Here is a 25,017-nt window from a genome sequence, read left to right as displayed (position 1 = left end):
TCTGACAGCCTATCCTGGAATGTGCTCATGGAAGTTAACAGGAGAGTCTGACTGGGAAGAAATTTCCTTCTAAGGAGCAAAAGACGTGGCTTTAGGCTAAAAAGAAAACCAGATTTTTAGGGTGGAAAGTCGAATTTCTGTCTTGGTTTGAGTGAGGTCATCCAGGCAAGTGTTCTTGGGTCTTCAGAAAGCTTGTTGCTTCTGCTGTTTGCTGTCATGAGGCTATAGTTAGACAGGACCCTCACTGGCAACCACATTAATTACTCTGTGATGGTGGGCTTCTGCCCTTCACTGGACATTCTTAGATTTAGATTTGAATTTCCCTTTCTGATGTTGCCAAATGCTTTAACACCGCATTGAATGTGGAAGCATCATTTCTGCCTGCTTTCTCCTGTATTTCCAAGTGGGACTTAGGTGTGTGTGTGTGTGTGTGTGTGTGTGTGTAAGACACATCTTTCTATGTCTAGGTGGTTCAGAGTTCATTTTTTTTTGTGGCACTAAGCCTAAAGTTCAGGAAGGTTTTCATACCACCATCTACACACAAAATGTTGTATATCAATAGCTCTGGACACTTTTCTTTGTATCAAAGCAGCATTGAATGGGATGCAGAGGTGACTAATGGGTCTTTTAGGAACTAGAAAACTCTTGACTTCATGTAAGTATTTGGAACTTTGTGCTTAGTACATACTCCTGAGGATTTCCCGCTGATAATGGGGGATTCACCCTTTCTTCTCAAGGACTTGGATTGATTCTTTGATGCTCTCCTAAAATTAAATCCATTAAAAATAATTTCCTTTCATGAAAGTTTGTGATCTCCCTTTGGATACCAAGTTCTGGGCTTCACCTTGTACCTCACACAAACCTCTTGGGTCTGATATGTGCATTGCCCTGCAGAGGAGTGTTTGACCTCTTTTGTAGCTTATAGCCCTCTGGTAAAGAGTGCCTCCCCCCCCCCCCCCGGCTTTCAGGGATTTCAGAAATGCTTCATTTCTTGGAGGAGTTGATAATCAGTGTTTTTAATTTCATTTTAAATAGGTTAATAATTCCATAGAGTTGCTTCTCTGAAGACTAGTTCCTAAATATTTTATATTTATTGTTTCAATTATTGTACCTGCCTTATTGCAAAAACGTAGGAAGTGGTAGTTTTTAACTTTGCTTAATGAATGTGTACATTGACACTCAGACAGGTAGTTACAGCTGTATTTTGGCTCTCTAGAAGCTTTTCCAGTCCAGTCCATGTTAAGAAAAATGGGGAGGAGAGAAGAAACATGAAAAAGAAAGGAGATGGAATTTCTAGAATGTAGGTGTTTTTAGAATGATGAGTTCAGGTCTGGTCTAGGTGTGGATCCAGCCTGTGACTGAGCTGGTCACTCCTGCAGTGAGGACTTGTCCTTTCTTCTTATTTTCCTTTGTAGGGTTGACGTCATCTGTTCTACGCTTTGAGAGGAATGGGAAAGCTTATCTTTGTTTGCTATACTGTACTGGGTCTGGATCCCTTCATTAGTCGCTCAGAAGGGTTCTGGGGAATGAGAGAAATGTTGCTGTGACAAAAAATAAATACAATTTATTCAGTAAAGTGGTGAAACTGAGTAGATCAAGGTCCCTAAAAGCCCTGGTCATGTGGGTTTTAGCTCCTTTAATTTTAGGAGGAAATGATTGTCAGAACTGTGTTGGTAATTTGTTGGTTTACATCAGATCTAAAGTGGGAAGATTGATACTGGGGAAGTTTTGGGTCATGTAAGCTAGTAATGCTGGTTTAAATGATGAATTAGGTCTTTTCTAGCTTTTCTGGGCTTTTCTAGCAAAGGATAACATCTGTGGGCTGCGGCTACTCTCTCCTCAGTCTTCTTTGTGCTTTGTAGCATCTAGGAGCTTACATCTACTTTTTCTTTTTTTTTAATTTTATTTATTTATTTTTTTATTGAGAAAAGGAAGAAAAAAAACAAGTTTCCACCTCCTCCCAGCCTCCCATTTCCCTCCCCTCCTCCCACCCTTCTCCCCCTCCTCCCACTCCTCTCCCCCTCCCTCTCCAGTCCAAAGAGCAGTCAGGGTTCCCTGCCCTGTGGTAAATCCTAGGTCCTCCCCCCTATGTTCATATCTAGGAAGGTGAACATCCAAACTGGCTAGGCTCCCACAAAGCCAGCACATTGCATAGGATCAAAACCCCGTGCCATTGTCCTTGGCTTCTCATCAGCCCTCATTGTTCGCCATGTTCAGAGAGTCCAGTTTTAACCCATGCTTTTTCAGTCACAGTCCAGCTGGCCTTGGTGAGCTCCCAGTAGATCAGCTCCACTGTCTCAGTGGGTGGGTGCACCCTTCGTGGTCCCGACTTCTTTGCTCATGTTCTCCCTCCTTCTGCTCCTCATTGGGACCTTGGGAGCTCAGTCCAGTGCTCCAGTGTGGGTCTCTGTCTCTATCTCTATCCATCACCAGATGAAGGTTCTACTTTTTCACTAGAACTTCCTAGAATGATATTTATCTTTATCTTGTATTGATTGCTTGACTTCAAGTAAACAATTCAAACCATAGAAAAATGCAAAGGATTTTATGATTTAGTTGTCAGACCCTAAACAACACAGAGCAGTGATTCTCAACCTTCCCAATGCCATTACTCTTTAATATAGTCCTCATGTTGTGGTGAACCCTCAACCATATAGTCATGAATAATGAATAAAGCTGCTACTTTATAACTGTAGTTTACTACTGTTATGAATTATCATGTAAATATCTGATATTTCCAATGGTCTTAGGCAACCCCTGTGAAAGAGTCGTTTAACCCCCAAGGGGTCACGACCAACAGGTTGAGAACTGCTGACTTAGAGTTGCAAGAGTGTTAGGGTTAAAATCTCAAATGACTCCCTAAAACCTATAGACTAAAGGCTTTATTACCATCCTATGTAGGCGTGGCTGAATGGATGGAAATTCTGAGAGGCGGTTGGGGAGCTCCTAAAGGGGACACTGGGACACATGCCTCCTGGCATTTCCCAGCCACCACAAGGCAGCTGCTTAGACACACACTGACATACTTTCCCAAAGGCCCAAGCAAGAAGGCCTGGTGAACACGGACAAATCCCTGGGCCCAAATCAACATCTCTTCCTTCTAAATTGTGTATCCCATGTTTCTGCTGATAGACACCCATCTAACACAGAGTCTAACATCTAACACTGCTCTTCTAGTGACCTATTGGGCACCTGAAGGCGATTACCTCACCTTGATTTTCAAGGCCTCGGTTTGCGTTTCATTTATTCTCTGCACAGGGAGGTCATGGCCTGGGGGACTCTGAGCACGGGCTGTGTTCCACGGTGAGGAACAGCCATGTGAAGCTCCTTTGTATGCTGAAGTGCTCCTCTATCCCCTCTTTCTCTATTCCTCCACTTTCCCTTTGCCTCCATGAAAGCTATGAGTTTTCAGTGCTCCCGAAAGGTCTGGCCAAGTGGCCGAGCCTGCCTTCCCACGTGACCTCACTCTTAATCCCTAGCTATTTGAGATAAGTTGAGTCATCTGGTGCCCTTGTAGCCAGGTGTTCAGTTCAAAGAGGAGAACAAAGCTGTGCGAATAAGAGGAGCAGAAACAAACCCACGAAGGAGGATCGCTGGGTTCTCTGAATAAATAGACTCCCGACAAGGACAGGTAGAGATCACTGGGGACATGACAGCAAGGACTCCCCATGTCCATCAAAACCTCTTTGTCAGTGCGGCCTTCCTTTGTGCCGTGGTCGGGCACAAAGAAAGGTTTACATAGCTATTGGGTTTTATGTATCTGCAGCCCAGCTGCTGGAGAGCGAGGGAGATCTATCCAACCAGTTCATATCAGGAAACGTTTCAGAGGAAGGATGGTGGCTGGCCCACCAGTTTGGAAGAGTGATTGGATCAAGCTCTATGGACCATCCCTGTTTCATGAAAAGCAAAGCCTGGTACGGGTGGGAAGCACTGATTTGCCAGTCTGCCAAGACTGAGACAACAACCCAATCCATGACTCGGTGTTTATCATGGTGTTCATCCATAGGGGAAATCACCTCTTTTTTTTTTTTTTTTAGAAAAAAAAAGGATAGAAATGATGATGCTTTTCAGTTAGATCTTCTTGGTAAAAAAAAAGAGGATTTTGAGAGGATTGGGGAAGATTAATGAAAGCCTGCAGGTTGAGATATTGTGGGGTCTCCATGGACCTGAATTCTGGGGAGAAGAGGAAAGCCGACTCTCCCATTTGCCAGGCAGGTGTCTGGGACTCACCTGGGGCTTGATCCACCTGTGTCAGTGGGTTATAATGAGTACAGCAGCAGATGTTCAGATCTCTTTTACGCCACTGTTTTGCATGCAACCGACAATCTAACTAACGGTTCTGTGGGAGAAAAGCCAGAGGTCACAGCCCTGACTTGGCCAGCTGCCTCCAGGGCTAAGGAATCCTTCTCAGGAGAGGATGTGTGGCTGGCAGCGGCAGGAAGGTGCCTGGTTGGAGACGGAGGGGGTGGGGGGGCTGAAAAACACAATCAGAACACAGTAGCCCTCAGATCCTGTGTTAGCCCCTGGTTCCCCTCTAATAAAGCTTTAAGTAAGATGATTCATCGCGAGTCCCATGCATTTCTCCTTTGTGATCCCTCAGGCTATGTCCCACTTACTCCCTTACAACGTTGGTGTGTTTAGAAATTACTCAGAACGACCCTTTTGTGTAGACACCTGGATTTTCTCAGATGAAGCAAGGGATTTGCATCTTTCCAAGGATTTCCACAGATTCCGTGGTTCACAGACAGAATGTTCTAATACACATGCCGTACACCATAAGGAACTTCATAAAGCCACCATTCGAACTCACGTTCCCAGGACCCACAAGCAAACTTGAGCATGGTTTGTACATCTGTACAAGGGTGTTATGGGGTCAGGTTCCATGCCCAGCGATGCATGGGGTCTCTCTCCACCATGCCCATGTGGCAGAATCTACTTTAATTTCTTTGTTAAGAGCAAACTACATCCTTCAGGCTCTTTGTAGTCTTACTCAGCGCTCTTCAGACTCAATGGGCCTGCGATTCCTTGTCGCTCATCACACTGGAGGTAATGACTTATGACCCTTTGTGTGATCCCACTGCGTGAATCCACATCTGCACCAGGTGCCAATGGGGGGTATGCAAACACTGGTGGAACTTAGAAAATTATAAAAGGTAAAGTAAAAATTGAAGCGGGAAGGATATGGAGGCAGACAAGGTTCTGGTAGGAGTTAACCCACCATATACAGTAGTTAAGACCATTTATTTCATTCTTCGCATTTGACAGAGGTCATTCCATTTGTATGCTGGTGACTTCCTCTGAAAGTAGTTTTCATTTGCATTTGATAATATGTCAAACCCACTTTCTTTTGGTCATTGGGTTTCCTGGAAGAGACAAATGACTCTATAGTAAATCCATGCTCTGGAATAATTAATTTACTTCACACGAGTGAGCTCTTTTTTCTGAGAACATGCCCTGTGCCCAGCGTCACCATAAGACCTGGATTTAATCAATGCAGAGAGAGCTACTGAATGGGGCTTCATCATTGCAAGACTGGACTCTGACTGAGTACGCCTTCATTTTAGCAAAGTTTTCGTTGAAAGTATAGAATTTGTTTGTGTTGTCCCTGTAATTGTATTTGCACATTTTAGTAGCATATACAGATTTGTCGTGAGAGCAAGTAAATTGTGCAATGACCTATCAGCCAGTATACTATAACGCAGCTCCAATTCTAGGGAGACCCTCTGTGGTGGTTTGAATGTATTTTGCCCCCATTAGGGAGTGGCACTATTAGGAGTGTGGCTTTGTGGGAGGAAGTGTGTCACTGTAAGGGTGGGCTTTGAGGTTTCTTATGCTCGGGATATCACCCAGTGTCTCAGTTGACTTCCTGTTGCCTGTAGTATGGAGGAGTCTCAGCTACAATTCTAGCACCATGTCTGCCTTCACACTCCCATGTTCCACATCATGACGATGATGGACTGAACCTCTGAAACTGTAAGGGGCCCACCCCAAATAAATGTTTTCCTTATAAAAGTTCCTGTGATCATGGTGTCCCTTAGCAATAAAATCCCTAACTAAGACAGCCTCCTAATGCTAATGTCAGAATTGAATTTAAAAAATTGATCACTGTATTTTAAAGGTATTTATATTTATAAACGTATACGTAAGTATGTCCTCTATAAATATACACAGAAAGCATGTCTGTACAAAACAATAAAAAATATATATTTTTTATAATATGTATATATGTGTGCACTTACATGTCTTTACACCCAGAAATCTGACTCCATCTCCTGCTTTCAATTCTAATGCTGGGTCCCTTTGGTTTTAAAGATTGCAGTCATCTAGTCAAAGAATCTGAACGTGGCAGCAACTCAGGTACAGAACCACGCTATGCTGAGAATAATATGGGCCTATACTCTCTTAAGGTATACATTCTAATAAAAGGAAATGCAGTCTACAGAAAGTCAGCTTCATGGGATACTATACTGGAGTCAAGGCCTCTTACAGAAGACGGGAATCATTGGAAGAATTTTCTGTTCACAGATAGTCAAATGACAGATCATTTAAGGAAAAACTCTGTCTTATCCTTGAAGACTTTGTTGAGGGAGTATTAGGTAGCCTGATCTTTGCCTATGCTATATTTTAAGCAATATGGGGATGAAGAAAACCTCAATTGCTGCTGAATGCAAAACCCACTAATTACAGTGATTTTACTTTTCCATCTCTAAATTGGCGATAATCACCATACATTTATGTTAAAGTGAGGCAAGATGATCACAAAGCAGTATGTCTGACCTCTATGTGGTCTCACGCAGCGAAACCTAACACCTGTCAAAACATGTGCGTGTTTTGGTTTGTTACATAGGCCAGGTGTGGGAGCGGGCTTTGAAAGTGAAATGACAAGCTATCGAAGGAAACAAATTATCTGTATTGGTTTGGCTCGTGCCCTTCCAAATCTGTCCTCTGCATGTGTGACGCCCTTCCAAAGGTTTTTTTTTCTCCTAGAGTATGATTTTTTTTTCATATCAAAGTACTATTCCTATCAAGAGTATATTCAAATAGGATCAGAGTCAAGATGCATTAAAGATATAATCGACATACACATCAATGGATACTTTTCTTGTTCCTAGTGGACTTAAGGGAAATAGAGATAGGGACCGAGATGATGGGGACTGGATAACGTTACAGCCAAATAGATCAACCTCAACCTCCCACCCTGCCTACAGAATCCAGCAGAAGCTCTTGATTGCTGTGTATACCGATCATTTTCTGACCCTTACCGCCTTTAGTGATCTTTTAATGCTATCGTTTCACTCTCCTCGGGCTACCAGAATATTCTTGTAGTTTCACCTGCTTTTCTTTTTTTTTAATTTATTTATTTATTAAGGATTTCTGCCTCCTCCCCACCACCGCCTCCCATTTCCCTCCCCCTCCCCCGATCAAGTCCCTCTCCCTCATCAGCTCGAAGAGCAATCAGGGTTCCCTGACCTGTGGGAAGTCCAAGGACCACCCACCTCCATCCAGGTCTAGTAAGGTGAACATCCAAACTGCCTACGCTCCCCCAAAGCCAGTACGTGCAGTAGGATCAAAAACCCACTGTGATTGTTCTTGAGTTCTCAGTAGTCCTCATTGTCCGCTATGTTCAGCAAGTCCGGTTTTATCCCATGCTTTTTCAGACCCAGGCCAGCTGGCCTTGGTGAATTCCCGATAGAACATCCTCATTGTCTCAGTGTGTGGGTGTACCCCTCGCGGTCCTGAGTTCCTTGCTCGTGCTCCCTCTCCTTCTGCTCCTGATTTGGACCTTGAGATTTCTGTCCGGTGCTCCAATGTGGGTCTCTGTCTCTGTCTCCTTTCATCGCCTGATGAAGGTTAATATTCAGGAGGATGCCTATATGTTTGTCTTTGGATTCACCTTCTTATTTAGCTTCTCTAGGATCATGAATTATAAGCTCAATGTCCTTTATTTATGGCTAGAAACCAAATATGAGTGAGTACATCCCATGTTCCTCTTTTTGGGTCTGGCTTACCTCACTCAGGATAGTGTTTTCTATTTCTATCCATTTGTATGCAAAATTCAAGAAGTCCTTGTTTTTTACTGCTGAGTAATACTCTAATATGTATATATTCCATACTTTCTTCATCCATTCTTCCATTGAAGGGCATCTAGGTTGTTTCCAGGTTCTGGCTATTACAAACAATGCTGCTATGAACATAGTTGAGCATATACTTTTGTTGTATGATAGGGCCTCTCTTGGGTATATTCCCAAGAGTGGTATTGCTTGGTCCAAGTGGTGGGGACCGGTGGGGACCGGCGCGGCAGCAGACTCACCTGCTTTTCTTAAGTTGCACTCATCTGTCTGTGAGCTCTTCTTCTGTAAATTCTACCAATTGTGTGTTGGCAATGTTTGTAAAAGGCAGGTGCATCCATGCTGAGGGGGTGCAGGCTTTTTCTTGGCACAACTCCGCGTGATACAGAGGATGATGGTCATTCCACAATGGTTATATGGTATTATACACTATAAATAACCCATATACATTTCAGAATGTACAAGGTGGAGCGCTTAGATACTGTCATTATGTAAGGGACTCAAGCATCACATTTTATCGTCGTCGGAGGCTCTTCACACTGCACCATTGCAGGTGCTGAAGGGAAGCTCTGCTTTTTTTTCTATTTTTCATTCTCAATGGCCTCTTACTGATGAAACATTTGTACAATTGCACCTTTTTCTGTGGAATAACTAACAATTTACTTCCGCATACTTTTTATACAGCCTTTCTTTTGATTTAGTATTATTTATCCTTGAAGACTTTCATATATGTATGCAGTATGGTCTAATCATACCTACCCTCACAAGTCTCTTCCGACTTCTTTTGAAGCCCCCAACATCATCTTCTTCTCCCAATTTCATGTCCTCTTCTTTTTCTTTAAAAATAAAAATAATAACTTAGAGACCATCCTAGACCAAACACATGGATGTAGGGCTACCCACTGGGGCAACAGCAACCTACCAGGGACTAAATCTCCAAAGGAAATGGACTCCCTGTTCCCCAGAAGCCATTATTTGTCATGAGCTCCTCCCACTCCATGCTGGATTATTGATTGGCTTGCTCTTGAGCAGTTCTTGTGCAGGAGATTATATCTCCTATGAGTTCATGAGTGTCATGGCCTCAGATCTAGAAGACACTGCCAGTATACCGTTTCTGGTCCTGTGTCTAGCTCCCACAGTGTTGTATAGCAACAATCTCTTCATGACCATTTCTTCCCTTAGACCAGGAGCTTTCGGAGGCTGGCTCTCTGCCTTCCTTGCTTTCATCTTCATAGACCATGGCTCATAATTTCGCATCTCTGTCCTCTCTGTCATGTAACCAGCCAGGAGGGTCCCAGGAGATTCTATTTTTTTCTGCTCACATGACACTGTTTCTTTTTGCCTCCCTAAGAGAGTATCTCATCTGTGGCTTTGAGGCCTTGTGAGGTTTCTGCTTGTGACAGGGTTTGATCTGCAGTCACACCAGAACAGCAAAGTCGATGTGGTAGGGAAGCACCCTCCAGCCACTGACTGAGTGACCATGGATATTGAGTTTTCATGGTAGACCACAATGGCAATATTTGGAAACTTTGGTCCAATGCCTTCTATGCATCAACGCTGTGGATGAACAGGTGCTACCCAAGCAAGGTGCTTCCGGGTACCAAGATTATAGTAGTCCCTCAGTGTGTTTCTCCTCTTGAAGTGATGCTGGGAGGTAAACCACTCCATTACCATCAGGGTCTGGCCAGCATGGACATCTCTCCTGGTCATGTGAGTGATGTTGCATAACAGAAAATAACCCACTTGCTATTCATATACCAAGACTACAATTTTCAATCATATCTGAATGACTGGTGTTTGTTAAATTACTTCCCATCATGAACTAAATATTAATGTTTGCCTTCTACATGTGCTTAAGTAATAAGGAGATCATGGTTGGGGAGGGGTGGGTAACATATTTACACAGCACTATTCTAGTCTTGCAAATATGTTTTTCAAATGATCACTGTAAACTTTAGAAGCCAAGAAGAGAAGGAATGGAGTATGGGCTGAAGAAGCACAGCGCTTCAATCTGATAATGGATGGTGCTTCCCTTTAAAAACAAATGTCACTGAGGGAGGTTGAATAATGAGCACTTGCTATTCATTATTCTCCACATTTCTCTATATATTTAAACATCTTGATCTTAAAACATCCTGCCCATAGGATTAGAATGTTTTAAGAACTAATATGGTCATTGTCAATTATATCCAAATTTTCTACTTTTGACCTTGAAGAGAAGCTCGGCTCTTCTCGTTGCTGAATCTCCCCTGTAAAAGGATGTCACCTTTGCCTCATTATTTTGTATGAGGGAATCTCAATTTCTGAAACTCTGACTTTAAAAATTTAAGTAAACTGAGCCTGGTCAGTGAAGACCTATAAATCCAGCAACCCAGAGGCTGAGGCAGGAGGATTGCAAATCCCAGGCTGGCCCATGCCCAGAAAATTCAAAGCTGACCTAAACGACTTAAGAGGCTGTCAGTGTGGGAATGACAACTGAAGGGTGTGCTACCTAGGAAGCTCATGGGTGAGACCGCAAAAGCCTGCGATTCCATCCCCAGCTACTCCCGCCACATGAAGCCAAAGTATGAAAATATCTGGATCTCTGCGATATAGGTACCCAAAGACCTCTACATCCTGATTCATAGAACTTGCTAATAATTTACATAGTGTGATAAACAGGAGATTGCAAATGATATTTAAGTAGGTTCTTGAGACGGGGAGATTGCAATAATAACAATCCAAAGGGTGTAGGGGAATCACAGAACCCTTATGAAAGGGAGTTATCATTATCACAGTCAGGAATGGTAGACGCAGAGTGATGTGGCCACCAGCCAAAGATTTTAAGCAGCCTCTAGAAGGTAGAGCAGAAAAAAAAAAAGGGACAGATTCTCCTTGGAAGCTTCCAGAAGGAGCACAGCTCAATCAACATCATGATTTATTTTTTTTAGCTGAGTTCAAATTATTTTTGATTTTGACATATGGAAAGTGAGATGATCAAATGAACTGTGAAGCCCTAATTTCTTACAGTAGACCCAGGAAACCAGTGCACACATACAGATAGCCTTATTCTTGAGAGGCGAGGAGTCAGTGCTTGACGAGTAGTGGAATCTTTCTCTCGCACAAGACCACTGGGCTCACTAAGAAACTCTCAGGAGTGCGGGTCAGGTCTAAACAGCACTGGCTTGCATCAGCGTCCCTGGTTAAGCACTTGGGCAGCATCGTTTACTGGCTGTGAGATGCTGAGTCCTCCTTTGTTCTCCCATGTACGAACGTGGAGGCGATAATAGAACCTGCCTCATAAACGGGTTATGAGGATTAGCTGACCCAGCCCCTACATAGTGTTTGCTCAGTCCCTGGCTCCTAGGAAAGGCTCTCCAAACACGAGCCCGTATTGTATAAGCTCTCAGCTATGCACAGGCTTTGCCATGTTTCTGGCTGCTCATTTTTATTGGCTCATTTAAAAGGCTTACCCTTTCTTTTGGAAACCGCATGAATTATATGTTCTTCACCCATATAAATCTAAAAGAAACACTTCCTTGTTCTAGCGGTGGTGGTGACATTGTGTCTAAATGCAGACTCCTTGCATAGGTGGAGCGTCTGTTTTGTTTTAATAAAAAAAAACAACATAAAACCGTTTATGTGAGGAATGTATCTCTTTGTTGCAAGGGCACAGGCTTGTGACTACCTGCTGGCTCTGATCTCAGAGCATCTGAGCTTTGCCTTATTCAACTGTCCCATGTCATACTCTTGGGTTAAGGAAGGCCGTGGATCATGCATGTTGGTGTGGCTCTGGACTCGGATCAGATCCACCATGACTGGAAGTTGCGTTATCCCTTGGCTATCACTCAGTGGGAGCTGAGGTAGCTCACCAGAGTCCCCCGTTCTGTTTTTGCCTTCAGCTCATTCTCCCAATGAAGTCTTTGGCATTGTGTGGGCACCGTAGTCTTCATAGAGGACTTGGTATATGCTTGTCACCTGCACCTCATTATATTTCCATCGATGGGTGGCATTCGAGTGGATTGGGGGTGATATCCTGGACTGATAGGAACTTGTGTGCCCATGAAGCAGGCAGTAGTCAAGAGCATGAAACGCTTTGCATGTGACAGGCAGACGGGGACATGAGCTGTGTGCCCAGTGGAGAGAGAGGAGGATGTAAGTGGAGGGGGAAAGCAAGTGCCCACCTTGCCAGCATCTGTCTGATGATCTGACCTTTGCCTGAGGCATGCAAAGATGCCGTGTCAGAGTAGCTACCGCAAGAGAGGGAGCAACGAGCACAGTGGCCCTCAAATTGTGAGCGAGATGCTAGAGAAAAGAAACAGAAACTTCTTTTACTTAGGAATTCCTGGAGCCTATTTTGAATTTCATAGAAACAGACACCACAGACTAGTTGAAATGACATTTATTATATGGAGAAGGGGCTGCAGCAGTGAGGAAGAACGGCAGGGAAGGCGCCCAGTGCAACCTGAGAGAGCAGAGGGGTTTGTGCTGTAGTTCAAGGTTTCTAATGTAATGTAGGAATAGAGTCTATACAAGTGGGAGAGTTGCTTTTATAGGATGAGTGGGTTTCAAATTATTTTGAACTTTTAAAGTTTGGGTCCTCAAAGGAGGGCTGATGGTGATGGTGACCACGATGGTGATGGTTGTTCAGAGAATTTGGATGTCAGGAGATGAGCAGAAGAAGGTCAATGGATTATTTCGGGCTCTGGGCAAGCAGCCAGCAGAGGGATTGTTTTACGCTTAGGGGCTGACCCTGGTATTCTGACTGTGGTTGAGGCTGTGTTTACATCTAAGCTACATCTCCCTTCTAGAATCACAGCATGTGCTATGACAATGAATAAGTACGTGGAGGAGAACGTGTCTCAGAAGTCCTACACGACAATCAAGTACTTCATGAAGATGCTGAGCAGCGTGAGCGAGACCTTGATCTTCATCTTCATGGGCGTGTCCACTGTCGGGAAGAACCATGAGTGGAACTGGGCTTTCGTCTGCTTCACGCTGGCCTTCTGTCTGATCTGGAGGGCACTGGGTAAGGAGCAGTCCTTGGCTCAATGAATAGTTGGTGGCAATGACCCAGGGGGACTTCTTTCTGCTCTGGCTGCCTCTTGGTTTTCATTTCTTCTTCTTCCTCATCTACTCCCCACTCCTGTTCTTTTCCCACTGACTTCTTCTTCTTGTTGTTCTTTTCCCATCCCCAATTCATTTTCTCTTTCCCCCTTTACCTTGTGCTTATATATTCTCTCAAGGCTCTTACTGTAGATAAAATGAGTCTCTCTTTATATCTCTAATTCTGATGGGTAGAAGCATGTTATCCTGAAATGATGAGAGTCCAAGAACCCAGGAGTCCCCAGGACTTGCAGGATGGGATGCACACTTTGAAGAATCATAGAGACTCGGAGACTCAGATTCCCTGGTCTGTCCCTGTCTGTCCCTGTCCATACTCACACAGTCTGCTTTCTCTGGGCCTCTCTTTGTCCATAGGTGTCTTTGTGCTGACTCAAGTGATTAACTGGTTCCGGACCATTCCTCTGACCTTCAAGGACCAGTTCATCATTGCCTACGGAGGGCTGCGAGGTGCCATCTGCTTCGCGCTGGTGTTCCTCCTCCCTGCTACCGTGTTTCCCCGGAAGAAGCTCTTCATCACGGCCGCCATTGTTGTTATATTCTTCACGGTCTTCATCCTGGTGAGTGTGGCCAGCTATTTCTTCTAGAAGAGTCTCTCCCTCCTGCCTCAGGAGACAAGCACTTTCTGGTCACCCAGCTGTAGTGGCGGAGGCAAAGTGGCATAGGTGTGTTGAAGCTCTGGGAGTCATTCAAACAAGGAACATGATACTTCCTGTCTGGATTCACGTGTTGGATTGCGTCAGACATTACAAGAGTCCAATTTGGTCACTTGGCCCCCAGAGAGGAAACAGTTATTTAAGGAAACTCAGCTCAGGGATTGGTGTTTACTGCTGGAAACTGACAAGGTGCATGCCCCAGCCCTAATCCTTGTCATTTGCCTTGCTCCTGGACCTGGTAAATGTACTTGCTAAGTGCTGGTTCTGAGCCATGACCTTCCAACAGCTCTTTGACAGGAGCTGGCTTTTGACAGCACTTTGTCTGGAGCAGGGGAATGGTGAATCCAGCACGCTGTGGGGAAGCAGTAAGAAGGGTTGGTCCCACTTTGCCAGTTAGTCAATACGCCACCTCCTGGGAGATTATAGTTTGTGCATAGTTGTTCAACAAATATTTGTTTGTCTTGTGCTCTGTGACCTGCACCGCTATCTGAATTTAAAATTCTTACCTTTGCAAAATATAAGAATAGATTCCTGCTTCTGCGGTTCTCCCATTTCTGCCAGTGATGTGGGGAGTGTGGTATACGCTAGGAGAGAAACTCGGTAGTAAAATATGGGATATACTTAAAGGGGGAAGATGCTATATAATAAATAAGACAGGGATGAGGAGTGAAGAGGGTGTCATAGGCAGTGGGTAGGTGACAACTCTCAATTGATGCTCATAGAAGGGAAAATTGGGGACTATGACATTTGAGCAAAGGCCTGCAGGGGTGGAGGCTTTAACCAAGATGGAGGACATTCCAGCACATGTGCAGAGGGAGAACTTTTTTCCTGGATACAGAATGTTCTTGGCCAGAGTGGAGGGTGGGCTACTTGAATCCCCTCCTTAAACTTGGGGGACACCACACATCCTCTGTGTATTGAGGGGATGAATGTTCCCTTAACTTCATCTTTTCTCTTCAGAATCTATGGAACATTTGCAACAAGCCATTCAAGTTGTTCCTCACACATTTGGGATAAAATGTGACACAAAGCAATTCTATCTTGGATTTTCACCTCCCACCGTGGCCTAGGGCAGAATGCATGTGAATATAGACCAGGAAGGGGAGGGATTTTCATCTTCTTCCAAGACCAGCTGATTACCTGGCTGTCCCCTGAGGCCCTCTTAGCTGCACAGTGCACAGAACCAAGAGGCCACTCCTCCCAGAACAGATACTGTCATCTCAGAGTACCAGACACAAAAATAGAATTGTATCATCCTAGTGGGATGAGGAACTAAGTCACTGGGAGAGGACCACAGTCCCCAGTACAAGTTTTCAAGTGCCTATAGTACAAAGTCAGTTCTCTGCCCCAGGCATCATGTGCTTGATGCAATTATTGAATACAACTGGTGCTATTTCATAGAAAGACATTAATTGAAGATAGGAAATGACACTCCATCCAATTTTAATAGTTTTTAGTCACTAGTCTTATCAAACATAAAAATGCATATCTATAGCTAGAATGCTATATATGAAAAAAGTATTAAAATAAATACCATTAGTCATAGAATGCATATATAGATGATTCATATTAAGACATGAATACAGAGTTATGAGTAATAATTTTGACTTATTTTGGGTTCAGACTCAATCAAGAAATAAAAGTAAATTATCAATTACCTACATTACATGCTTTTCCACTCACTTTGTTTTGTTCTATTTGTCGAGACAAGGTCTCACTGCGTAACATTGGCTGGATGAGAACTCAGTTTGTACACAAGGCAGACCTCATATTCAAAAGCTCTGTCTGCCTCTGCCTCCTGAGTGATAGGATTAAGGACACGTAAAATATGTATGAATATTTGATATTTATTTATTTATTTAGTTTTTTTCAAGACAGGGTTTCTCTGTGGTTTTGGAGCCTGTCCTGGAACTAGCTCTTGTAGACCAGGCTGGTCTCGAACTCACAGAGATCCGCCTGCCTCTGCCTCCCGAGTGCTGGGATCAAAGGCGTGCGCCACCACTGCCCGGCTGAATATTTGATATTTAATATCACAGACAAACTTGCTCTTTTGGCTTGCAACAGTTTGGAAGTGGGAATCTAAATTTATCTCTTTGCTCACTTGCAGCTAATCATCTATAAGTCATGAACAGCCTTGGGCAACATGCTGCGTTGAACAGCACTGCCCTGGGCTTTCATATTCTATGCCTTAGGCTATTATCAATGACGCTACAGCAAACAAGCATAACTTAAGGCACCTTGGATAGATAATTTTGGCCACAGAAATGTAAGATTCGCGAAGTCCTTTGTGGAACTAATGGTGAATCTAAGGTATGAAGGATGTGAAACCAGCTGGCATCTGGTCAAATAACATTCAAGGTAGAAGGGAGAGCTGACACTCAATCCTAAAACAGAAAGTATTCAGAACGGGAGTGATGTTCCAGATGACCACCCTGGAGCAGGGAGATGAAGGCACACACTGCTGAGTTCAGAAAGCTCAGGTAGATTCTGCTTTTAATGGAAAGGGATTGAGAAGCTCTGGAGCAGGAGAATGGCTTTGAAACGACATCACTGGATCTTTGGTGAGAGTGAACTGTGGGGGACAGAAGTAGAAGCAAGGAGAGTGATGTGGGTGCTTGTGCGTGAGGGTGAAGGTGTGTGTTCAGGTCCTAATGGCGAAGAAGGGACTCAGGCAACAGACAGACAGTAGGAGCCTTGCATTGGCTGCTTTGAGTATGGTGAACACGTTGAGTTAACTAACCCTCTATTGAAGATGCATTTTAGGGCTCAGTATTTAGGCCATCTAGTGCACCAAGGCTAGGCTTTCCCATTATAAACTAAAGGATCCCTTGGTCAAGTTCATTCTGATGGCCATAGGAAAGGAGTGACCGTAGTTCTCCACTTCCTATTCGCGTTCCCTTTCTGTTCCAGTGTGTGCACGCCACTTGACTATGACCCACTTCTCTTCCTCCCATACAGCGCTCATCACTGTTTCTCCAGACACTATAAACACACACATGCCCATGCATGTGCATGCAAGTTTACACCCACATCCTTCAAAAAGAAAGATTGGTTTTAATCAGAATAGATCAGTGAAATAAACCTAGAGAGAAATCTTTTGGTTTTTGTTTTTGAGAAATGTAACAGCTCTGGCTGTCCTAGAACTCACTTTGTAAACCAACTTGGCCTCATACTCACAGAGATCTGCCTGCCTCTGTCTCCTGAGTGCTGGAACGAAAGACACGCGCCACCATAGAGTACCTAGTTACAAGTCCATGCATGGAATTGTGCCTTTCAAATAAGGCACCTATTCTCCAAATGACAGCTTTGCTGTTGCTGGAACTGTTACTCAATTTTAAAAATAATTTAGTTATGTATAAGCGTGTGTGTGTGTGTGTGTGTGTGTGTGTGTGTGTGTGTACCACACATATGCATTCATGGTACTCTCACAGGCCAGAAGAGGGCAGTGAATCCCCTGGAACTTGAGTTACATGCAGTGATGAGGTGCCATGTGAATGCTGGGAATGAAACCTGGGTCTTCTGTAAGAGCTGCCCGTGCCCTTACCCATTGAGCCATCTCCCCAGGAACCCCCGTTATTGAATTTAAAGATTGAATTCCCTCTCCTTATTACATAATTTCTTGAAGGATAAATTCTTCAGTCCGATCTACCAAGTTATGACTGCCTTCAAAAATAGGTTACATGTGACATGATTTGTTATTTATCATAAAGTTGTCACAATAATTTAAACATTGCCTAAATCATGTTGCTAATTTGAGCAGTACATTATCATGCCACTGGGTGTAGCATTACTTATGGAAGAGCAAATGAATGAACAATCTTGATTTCTAGACATCTGAGTTCATTTCCTTTCAATAAAGCTAGTAATGTTACTTATGCACAACATGACCTGTTGCTCGTGGTTTAAAATTATATTACAAATTAACAACTGTGGGGTATAGAACGAAAAACCCAGGCTTGAATAGTGTCAATCTTGACCTTGTTTCATGTAAGTGACTTCTCTCTCAAGTGTTGTAGGGATGTATACACACACACACACACACACACACACACACACACACACACATACATATAGTAGGGCCTGCACTATTGCACTATGGGATGGTTCATGAGCTGGAAACTTGGCTGGAGATTTAAAATTATACACACACAGAGACACAGGGGCACAGGTCACCCTTGATACAAGAATGACAACTTTATTATGCTCAGGGGCAGCTTATATAGGGCTCTGGCCACACCCCAGCTCTCAGGATCTTTCAATCACAGGTTCACCAGAAACCACTCTCCTGCCATCAAGGTCTCATGCTCAGAGCAGCTGCAGGCACAGGTAAACAAGTTGTTTTGCTCAGTTCACTCCAGCAGGCAAAGGTCTGAGGCAGGCAAAGAAAGTCAAGGGGTCAGGGGTCTGCAGCCCCCAACACACACACACACACACACAGAGAGAGAGAGAGAGAGACACACACGTACACACACAGTACAATATCTGGCATTGAGTTTTGACCTCATGATTTCATGTAAAATATTAGGCTAAACGATAATAGAAGTGATGTCCTTCAGTATAGTTCCATTTGAACAAAAAGATAGGGTACTGTAATCATTATTTAGTTATCCCTAAATAACTAAATGCAGAAGATTCCAAGAATTTCTATAAATCTGCTCAACAGCTGGAAGAGAAGAAACTAAATGTAAAAACAGCAGCCCATCTCTGCCGCTATTGCAGGTTGATGATGTAACTTACATCCTTCTGCAGACTGTGAAGCAAGCAGGTGGGTAGAGAGACACCAGTCTCGCGGCATGGAGGCAGGAGACTTTATTATTCATTGTAGAAGCAATAATTAGAACATTGTGTGGCTGTGTGTCATTTTTCCTTAGCCCTTGGATCCATGGACGTGACACAAAGGGCCCATGAAGGACATATGTATGTGTAATGGCCTGCTTTACAGGAGGACAGCAGAGATTAGGAATTTATCACTGTCTCTGGAGGGTGATGTTATTCTGTTTTTCAAGATTTCTCACTGCTGGCACCCTCAGGAATGCCCCCGGTAAAAGACTCTTTATACAAGCAAGAACATGGGGATGCTCAGGGACCCATGGTGCCCTGAGTAATAAATATTTGCTCATGTTGCCTGCCAAACTGAATTGATGGTGCTCCCTATTGTACAAGCATTGTGGGGAGCCTAGAATGTGCTTTCTTTTGTTAAATAAATCACTATGTTTAATTGCTGTAACAGAAATATTTAATCTAGTCCTAAATAAAATGAGTAAAATAATCCATTTTTTTTAAAGAGTGAAAATTACATGGTGAACTCTTTAGGATGTGTGTTGCCCGGTGTTTTTGCCTGAGCAATCAGGGTTAATTTAGTGGTGAACAACTAGGGGATTATTAAGTCTGTAGGGTGGAAAATAATTTCTCTATAGCTATCCAGAAGTTGATGAAGGCCAGATGGATGGGAGAGTCCCAACTGTGGAGTAAACCTAGATAGATAACTTTTAAAGAATGAGATGGGAAGGGTTATTCATACATGAGGAAAGAAATGTAAACATAGGCAGAATGATGAGCCTAGAAACCCAGGCTTATTGGGGAACTGATAAATTGTTGAGGAAACAGGATAAACCTGGGAGAGTGAATGGGATGTTTGGCGATGGTGACGCAAAGAGGTGAGAGGCAGAAGCCATGTGATGAGGGTGTTCAAGGAGAGGATTCCTTAACCTCGGGAAAAAGCAACAGCATCATGAGCGAGGAGTGGCCATCCTCACAGGGTCTCTCCGATGAGGTGAGGGTGACCCTTTGACTAACTGACCCGAAAGAGAGCACTGGAGATAGGAGATCTTCTCGAGAAGGCGTAACACGCCAAGGCCACTTGACATGGGTGGTTTATATTTCAGGTTTTCTAAGATGAGAGCTTCAGCCACACTTTTGCTTGTAGATAGTATAATATGGATGGATTTTTGTGGCCCACAACGGAGAAAGCTATTGTTTATTAGAAGACAGAGCTCTACCAGAGTCATGTGACCACTGTGTAGGTGGTAAGTGCTGGAAACCAGGGCAGCCAAGGGCCAGGAACACTGTAGAACTTTCATTCTGTTTGTGTCAATCTCAAGTGATTTTTTTTCCACAACTTGGTTTTATGATCTTGGCAATCTATGTATTAATGTGAGAATGGCTGAATATAAGATAACATGGCCATTGTGGTGATAGGCTTGAGTGTATGTGTGTATTTTAGGAGTGTCATTTTGTGGTGTATGTTTGTGTGTATTTGTCCATACATGGGAGTGAAGTGTGTGTGTGAAATATTGTGTATCGTGTGCGCATGTATGTATATCTTTAGGTATGCTTACAGAGGCCAGAGGAGGACTTCTGGTACCACCCTCTATCATCCCACACTGTCTTATTCCCTTGTGACAGGGTCCCTTACTGAACCAAGACTTTTTCTTGTTTTTGCATAAGCTGGTGGCCAGCAAGCCCAGCAATCCTCCTGTCTCAGCTCCCCACTGAGCACTGTGCTTATGGACATATGTGGTCACGCCTGACTGTTTCTACGGTATCTGAATTCTGGTCTTTATGTTGGTGTAGCTAGAACACTCCTACCCACTGAGCCGTCTCCTCAGCCAGGCAATGATAGCTTTTAATAAATGGAAACTTTCTTCCGAGTGTTCTAGGGAAATCCTTGCCAAATCAGCAAGGAAATATAAGGCACCCACCTCCCCATTATGTCAGTATTAATCCAACTTGGAAGAACGCATTCATTATTCCCTGTGAATGGATGTTTATTTTAACCAATCAACAGATTAGCCTTTTCTCTTTCTTCTCTCATTGGCAGAAGCAGAGGTGGAGCGGTGGAGCGAGGCAGAGATAAAATAAGATGGGAATCTCACTGCCCAGTGACTCTCCATGTCCTTGCTCTTAGATGAATCTGAGTCAGGACATCACTGTGCCTGTTTGTTGCGTCAAACTTGAATGGCAGGCGAGCATTTGCTTGCCCTTTGCAGCTATTTATTTTGGCATGCTGTTGGTAAACTCAGGATTTTTATTTTTAATTCCTCCCCTCCCCCTCTGCATAGTAACAAGTTTCTTGGAAGTTCTATCAGTTTGCTTCCTAGGTAACCCAAATTAGAAAGTTTCCAAAGGGATAAAGTTGGTGTCCCATCAGAAGTATCCTTCCTCTGTCCTTGCAAACCAAGGGCTTTGGATGGGTAATAAATTATCCTGATGGTATGTACACGTTACATGCTCTACCTCAGAATATATGATTGAGGGAGAGAGGGACAGAAACCAAGCAGTGCCTAACAAATGGCTCCCACTTAGTGTGCTAAGACAACCAAACAGTTCCAGGGATGAGGATGTACTAAAGGGAATGTGATTTAAATTAGATGCATCATTTTTTTTATTAATTGTGAACTTAGATATGTTATACATTTATAAACTAGAGTTATTCTAGGCATATCCACACTTGCTTCTTAGAGCTGGTCAGTGCAGTTTAGTCATTTTGATAGTTGACTTCCAGTCTGTCAGTCTGGTAGGAAGCAATGTCATGACTGGGCAGGCCCACGTCCATCCTTGCTTTCATACATTGTGGTCTCAAATTCTGGATACTCCCTTTTATTTACTGATGAAATGAAAGGGGAAGAGACACATGTATTAGCAATTATTGTCTCCAGAATATGTTAATGTTTTGATGTTAAGAATTACACTGATTTTCTTGTTTTTATTTTGAGCTGCAGTTCTATGGGGCAGGGAACTCAGTGGAGTGATCGTCTCTGAACATCACAACTGCACTCATTTTTGTTTGCATACATTAAAAATTCCAGAACGTGTTGACTGGGAAACTGTTATTAGCGCCTGTGTTATTTCCAAGTGGCAGACAGAAATACAAATAGAACACAAGAGATGGTTCATATCAGATTTGGTTAAAATCAAGTTTCACTTAAGAGAGCAAAAAAAAAAAGAGAGAAAGAAGGAAAGAAAGTGGTGCTAGAGAAATGTTTGTGCATAGAGATGGCAAGATGAAACGGAAATCAAATGGCAGACAATACACCTCAACACGACCCCTCCGTTTGTTGAGAAAACAACAAGCTTTCCCATGTGTGCTATAGACCCCAAGTCAAAGCTCCGGCACTCCTCCTGCACACACTTTTCCTGCCTCTTTGGGGCCGGAGCTGGTAGATTGTGTTGTGTCTGCAAATTCCCTTTTATTTTCCTTTTTGAAAAAAATCTGGGTGCTTTTGCTGTTATAGGTTAATCAAAGATTGCTCAAGTTCTGTTTCACATCCTAACCAATATATTAAAATATTGTGTATAGACATTAGTTAAGAAAATGTCATTGTAATCTATGTATCTTATTTAAATTTTAAATGCACTTTTAAGTTTATTTTATTTTATTTTTTTTAAAAAAGAAACTTTTTTTTGTATATTCCAATCCCAGTTTCCATTCCTTCCCTTCCTCCCATTCCCTCCACCTACCCCCACACCCACTCCCCAGAGAGGGTAAGGCACATTGCTTTCAGGAAGGTTTGAGGCCCTCCCTACTATATCTAGACTGAGCAGGGTATCATCCAAAGAGAATAGGTTTCCCAAAGCCAGTACAAGCAGTAGGGATAAATCCTGGTGCCACTGCCAGTGGCCCCAAAGTCTGCCCCAGCCATTCACCAAGCCCACATCAGACAGAGGACTGACCTTTATAATATATAAAGACTCAAGTAGTTAGACATCAGAATTCCAAATAATCCAATTATAAAATGGGGTACAGAATTAGACAGAGAATTCTCAACAGAAGAATCTCAAATGGCCAAAAGACACTTATAGAAATGTTCAACATCCTTAGCCATCAGGGAAATGCAAATCAAAGCAACTCCGAGATCCCATCTTACACCTGTAAGAATGGCCAAGATCAAAATCCCTGACGACAACTTATGCTGGAGAGGATATGGAGTAGTAAGCGGAACCCTTCTCCATTGCTGGTGGGAATACAAACTTGTACAACCACTCTGGAAATCAGTATGGCATTTTAAAATTTCTAATCTTTCTAATATATTTCAGTTAAGTTTTACAATTCTCTTCATATGGGTTTTATGCAAGTATCATAAGGCTTTATATATACATGAATATATACACATGGAATACATCTAATATATGAATTTATATGTACATAGTTTCCCCTAGTATATATGTCATATTATATAGCAGTGTATACTAGTTACTCAAACACATCATGTAGTCATAATATGAGGTATTACATAATATAATAAGTATTTTTATTATGTGATTATTGTTTATGCTCTTTAAAATACTATATGATTTTAATATGGATTATTATTATATTATTATTATAAGTCCCTTTCTTGCTCTTTTATATGGGAGAGATCGTCTCAGGGTTTAGAACAAAAATACAAACTATCCATTAACAACAAATTCTTGCCATTTTGATGCCAGCACACCTTGCCTTTTGTCTGTTGACTCTGGTTGGAGAACAATAAGCAAAGCTTTGCCCAACAGCAGAACCTAGTGCCTTCTGCCCTCTGTGCCTCTAAGGAGGATGCTCTTAATGTTTCATTGTTGACTGAGATATTGACTATGAAAATTTGCAGAGATCCATGTTCAGAATATGGGGTTTCCTTTATCCCCCACCCCCAGTTTAATCAACAGCTTGTGATTTCCTCCATTTTCAAAATTAACTCCTAGGTATGCCTAGATTGCCCTTGCACTATTTCTGGCTGCTGCTCCTTGACTGTTCTGAAGTCTCTGCCAGATGATGCCCACACCTTTCCAGATCCCTGCTGGGTGCTTCCTAGGCCTTCTCCCTGCCCTCTCTCCCTGTGTCCGTCTGTCACTCCTCTTCCGCCTACTAGGTAACTGTGTTGTGATAGAGATGACCTTCTTTTAGACCCAAAGTCCTAGAGCCAAGGTCCTTTGGCATCTCTGTGTTCTGATGTTCAAGTTCCCTGACAGGCATGCAAAAACAGTTCAGTGAGAACCGTCTCAGTAGAAAGAGCAAATGAAGGACTCACTGGAGAGCTTTTCTCTGGGTAATACAGTAAGTATTCCCACTGATTCCACGGAACTTCACTGTTCCTTACTTTTCAGTTTATTCTATTTATTTTCCAAATCTGTTTTATGTTGAAAATGATCTTCCTAAAGTAAGACATCTGGGGAAAGGAAAAGGAATAACCAAGTTTTGTGTTTACTATCTAACTTTTGACAATGAGCTAGCTTTTGTTGGTGGTTGGCGATTCTTAGAAGACTATCAACTGCAGTTGAACTTTTTTTCTTACAAGAAGACTTATGTATTGGGGTCCATTTTTTTGTGCAGGGGATAACTATCAGACCCCTGGTGGAGTTTCTTGATGTTAAGAGAGCCAATAAGAAGCAGCAAGCTGTCAGCGAAGAGATCCACTGCCGGGTAGGTGCTGAGTGATGAAGAAGTTAACAATGAATGTGTGTAGTGATCACAGAAACAGTACTGCCCTGCTGTGCATTTCTGGTAGGGGACAGGGGAGGCATCTGGATGGTCTGTGATGGGAGGTGCACTTGTCATAACCCCACGATACCCAGTCCAAGTCTGCCAAAGACCTGAACCAGCTAAGGGAAAATAAAACCTTCAACCTAAAGATGTTTCTGCTACCTATTTCTTATAATTTTGAAAGTTGTGATCATACTTAGGATGATCAAAGTAATGAAAACAGTGCCTAACACACAAACAATTGAAGATAAATCATTGGTTTAAAGCTGGGTGATGGTGCTGCATGCCTTTAATCCCAGCACTCCAGAGGCAGAGGGAGGCGGATCTCTGTGAGTTCAGGGCCAGCCTAGTCTACAGAGTGAGTTCTAGGACAGCCGGGGCTATACGGAGAAACCCTGTCTCAAACTACAAAACCCAAACCAAAAAACGTCAGCTTATGTCAGCTTATGGCTTTCAACAAAACAGAGTGTCATTGGAGTTAGGTATGATGGCAGAAGGGTGAAAATGACCAACTTCCAGAAAAGGAGAGTGAATTAGCCTGTCTTTTCTTCTGTTGCAGTTTTTTGATCATGTGAAGACTGGAATTGAAGATGTTTGTGGACACTGGGGTCACAACTTCTGGAGAGACAAGTAAGAGGCCTTGGGACTCCCCATCAGAGCAGTTCTGGGTCACTCTTAGAAACAAAGTATCCCAGATCTTCCAGACTGTGAATCCTATGCTGTGCTACTGTGT

The 25,017-nt window shown here is 43.0% G+C and overlaps 1 protein-coding gene across 1 annotated transcript in view; it reads left to right on the top strand.

The window, feature by feature from the left end:
• Window positions 1-25,017, top strand: part of Slc9a2 (solute carrier family 9 member A2) — an 81,515-nt gene that overhangs the window by 45,319 nt on the left and 11,179 nt on the right. The window contains exons 4-7 of the mRNA XM_075980286.1: window positions 12,860-13,077; window positions 13,530-13,732; window positions 24,135-24,224; window positions 24,844-24,914. Of these exons, the coding sequence (XP_075836401.1) occupies window positions 12,860-13,077; window positions 13,530-13,732; window positions 24,135-24,224; window positions 24,844-24,914 (582 nt within the window). The remainder of the gene's footprint in view (window positions 1-12,859; window positions 13,078-13,529; window positions 13,733-24,134; window positions 24,225-24,843; window positions 24,915-25,017) is intronic.

The sequence above is a fragment of the Microtus pennsylvanicus genome, chromosome 7 (genome assembly GCF_037038515.1).
Source record: "Microtus pennsylvanicus isolate mMicPen1 chromosome 7, mMicPen1.hap1, whole genome shotgun sequence".
Classification (NCBI taxonomy): domain Eukaryota; kingdom Metazoa; phylum Chordata; class Mammalia; order Rodentia; family Cricetidae; genus Microtus; species Microtus pennsylvanicus.
The sequence above is the reverse complement of the archived record's forward strand: the minus strand, read 5'-3'. Positions and strand labels throughout refer to the sequence as shown.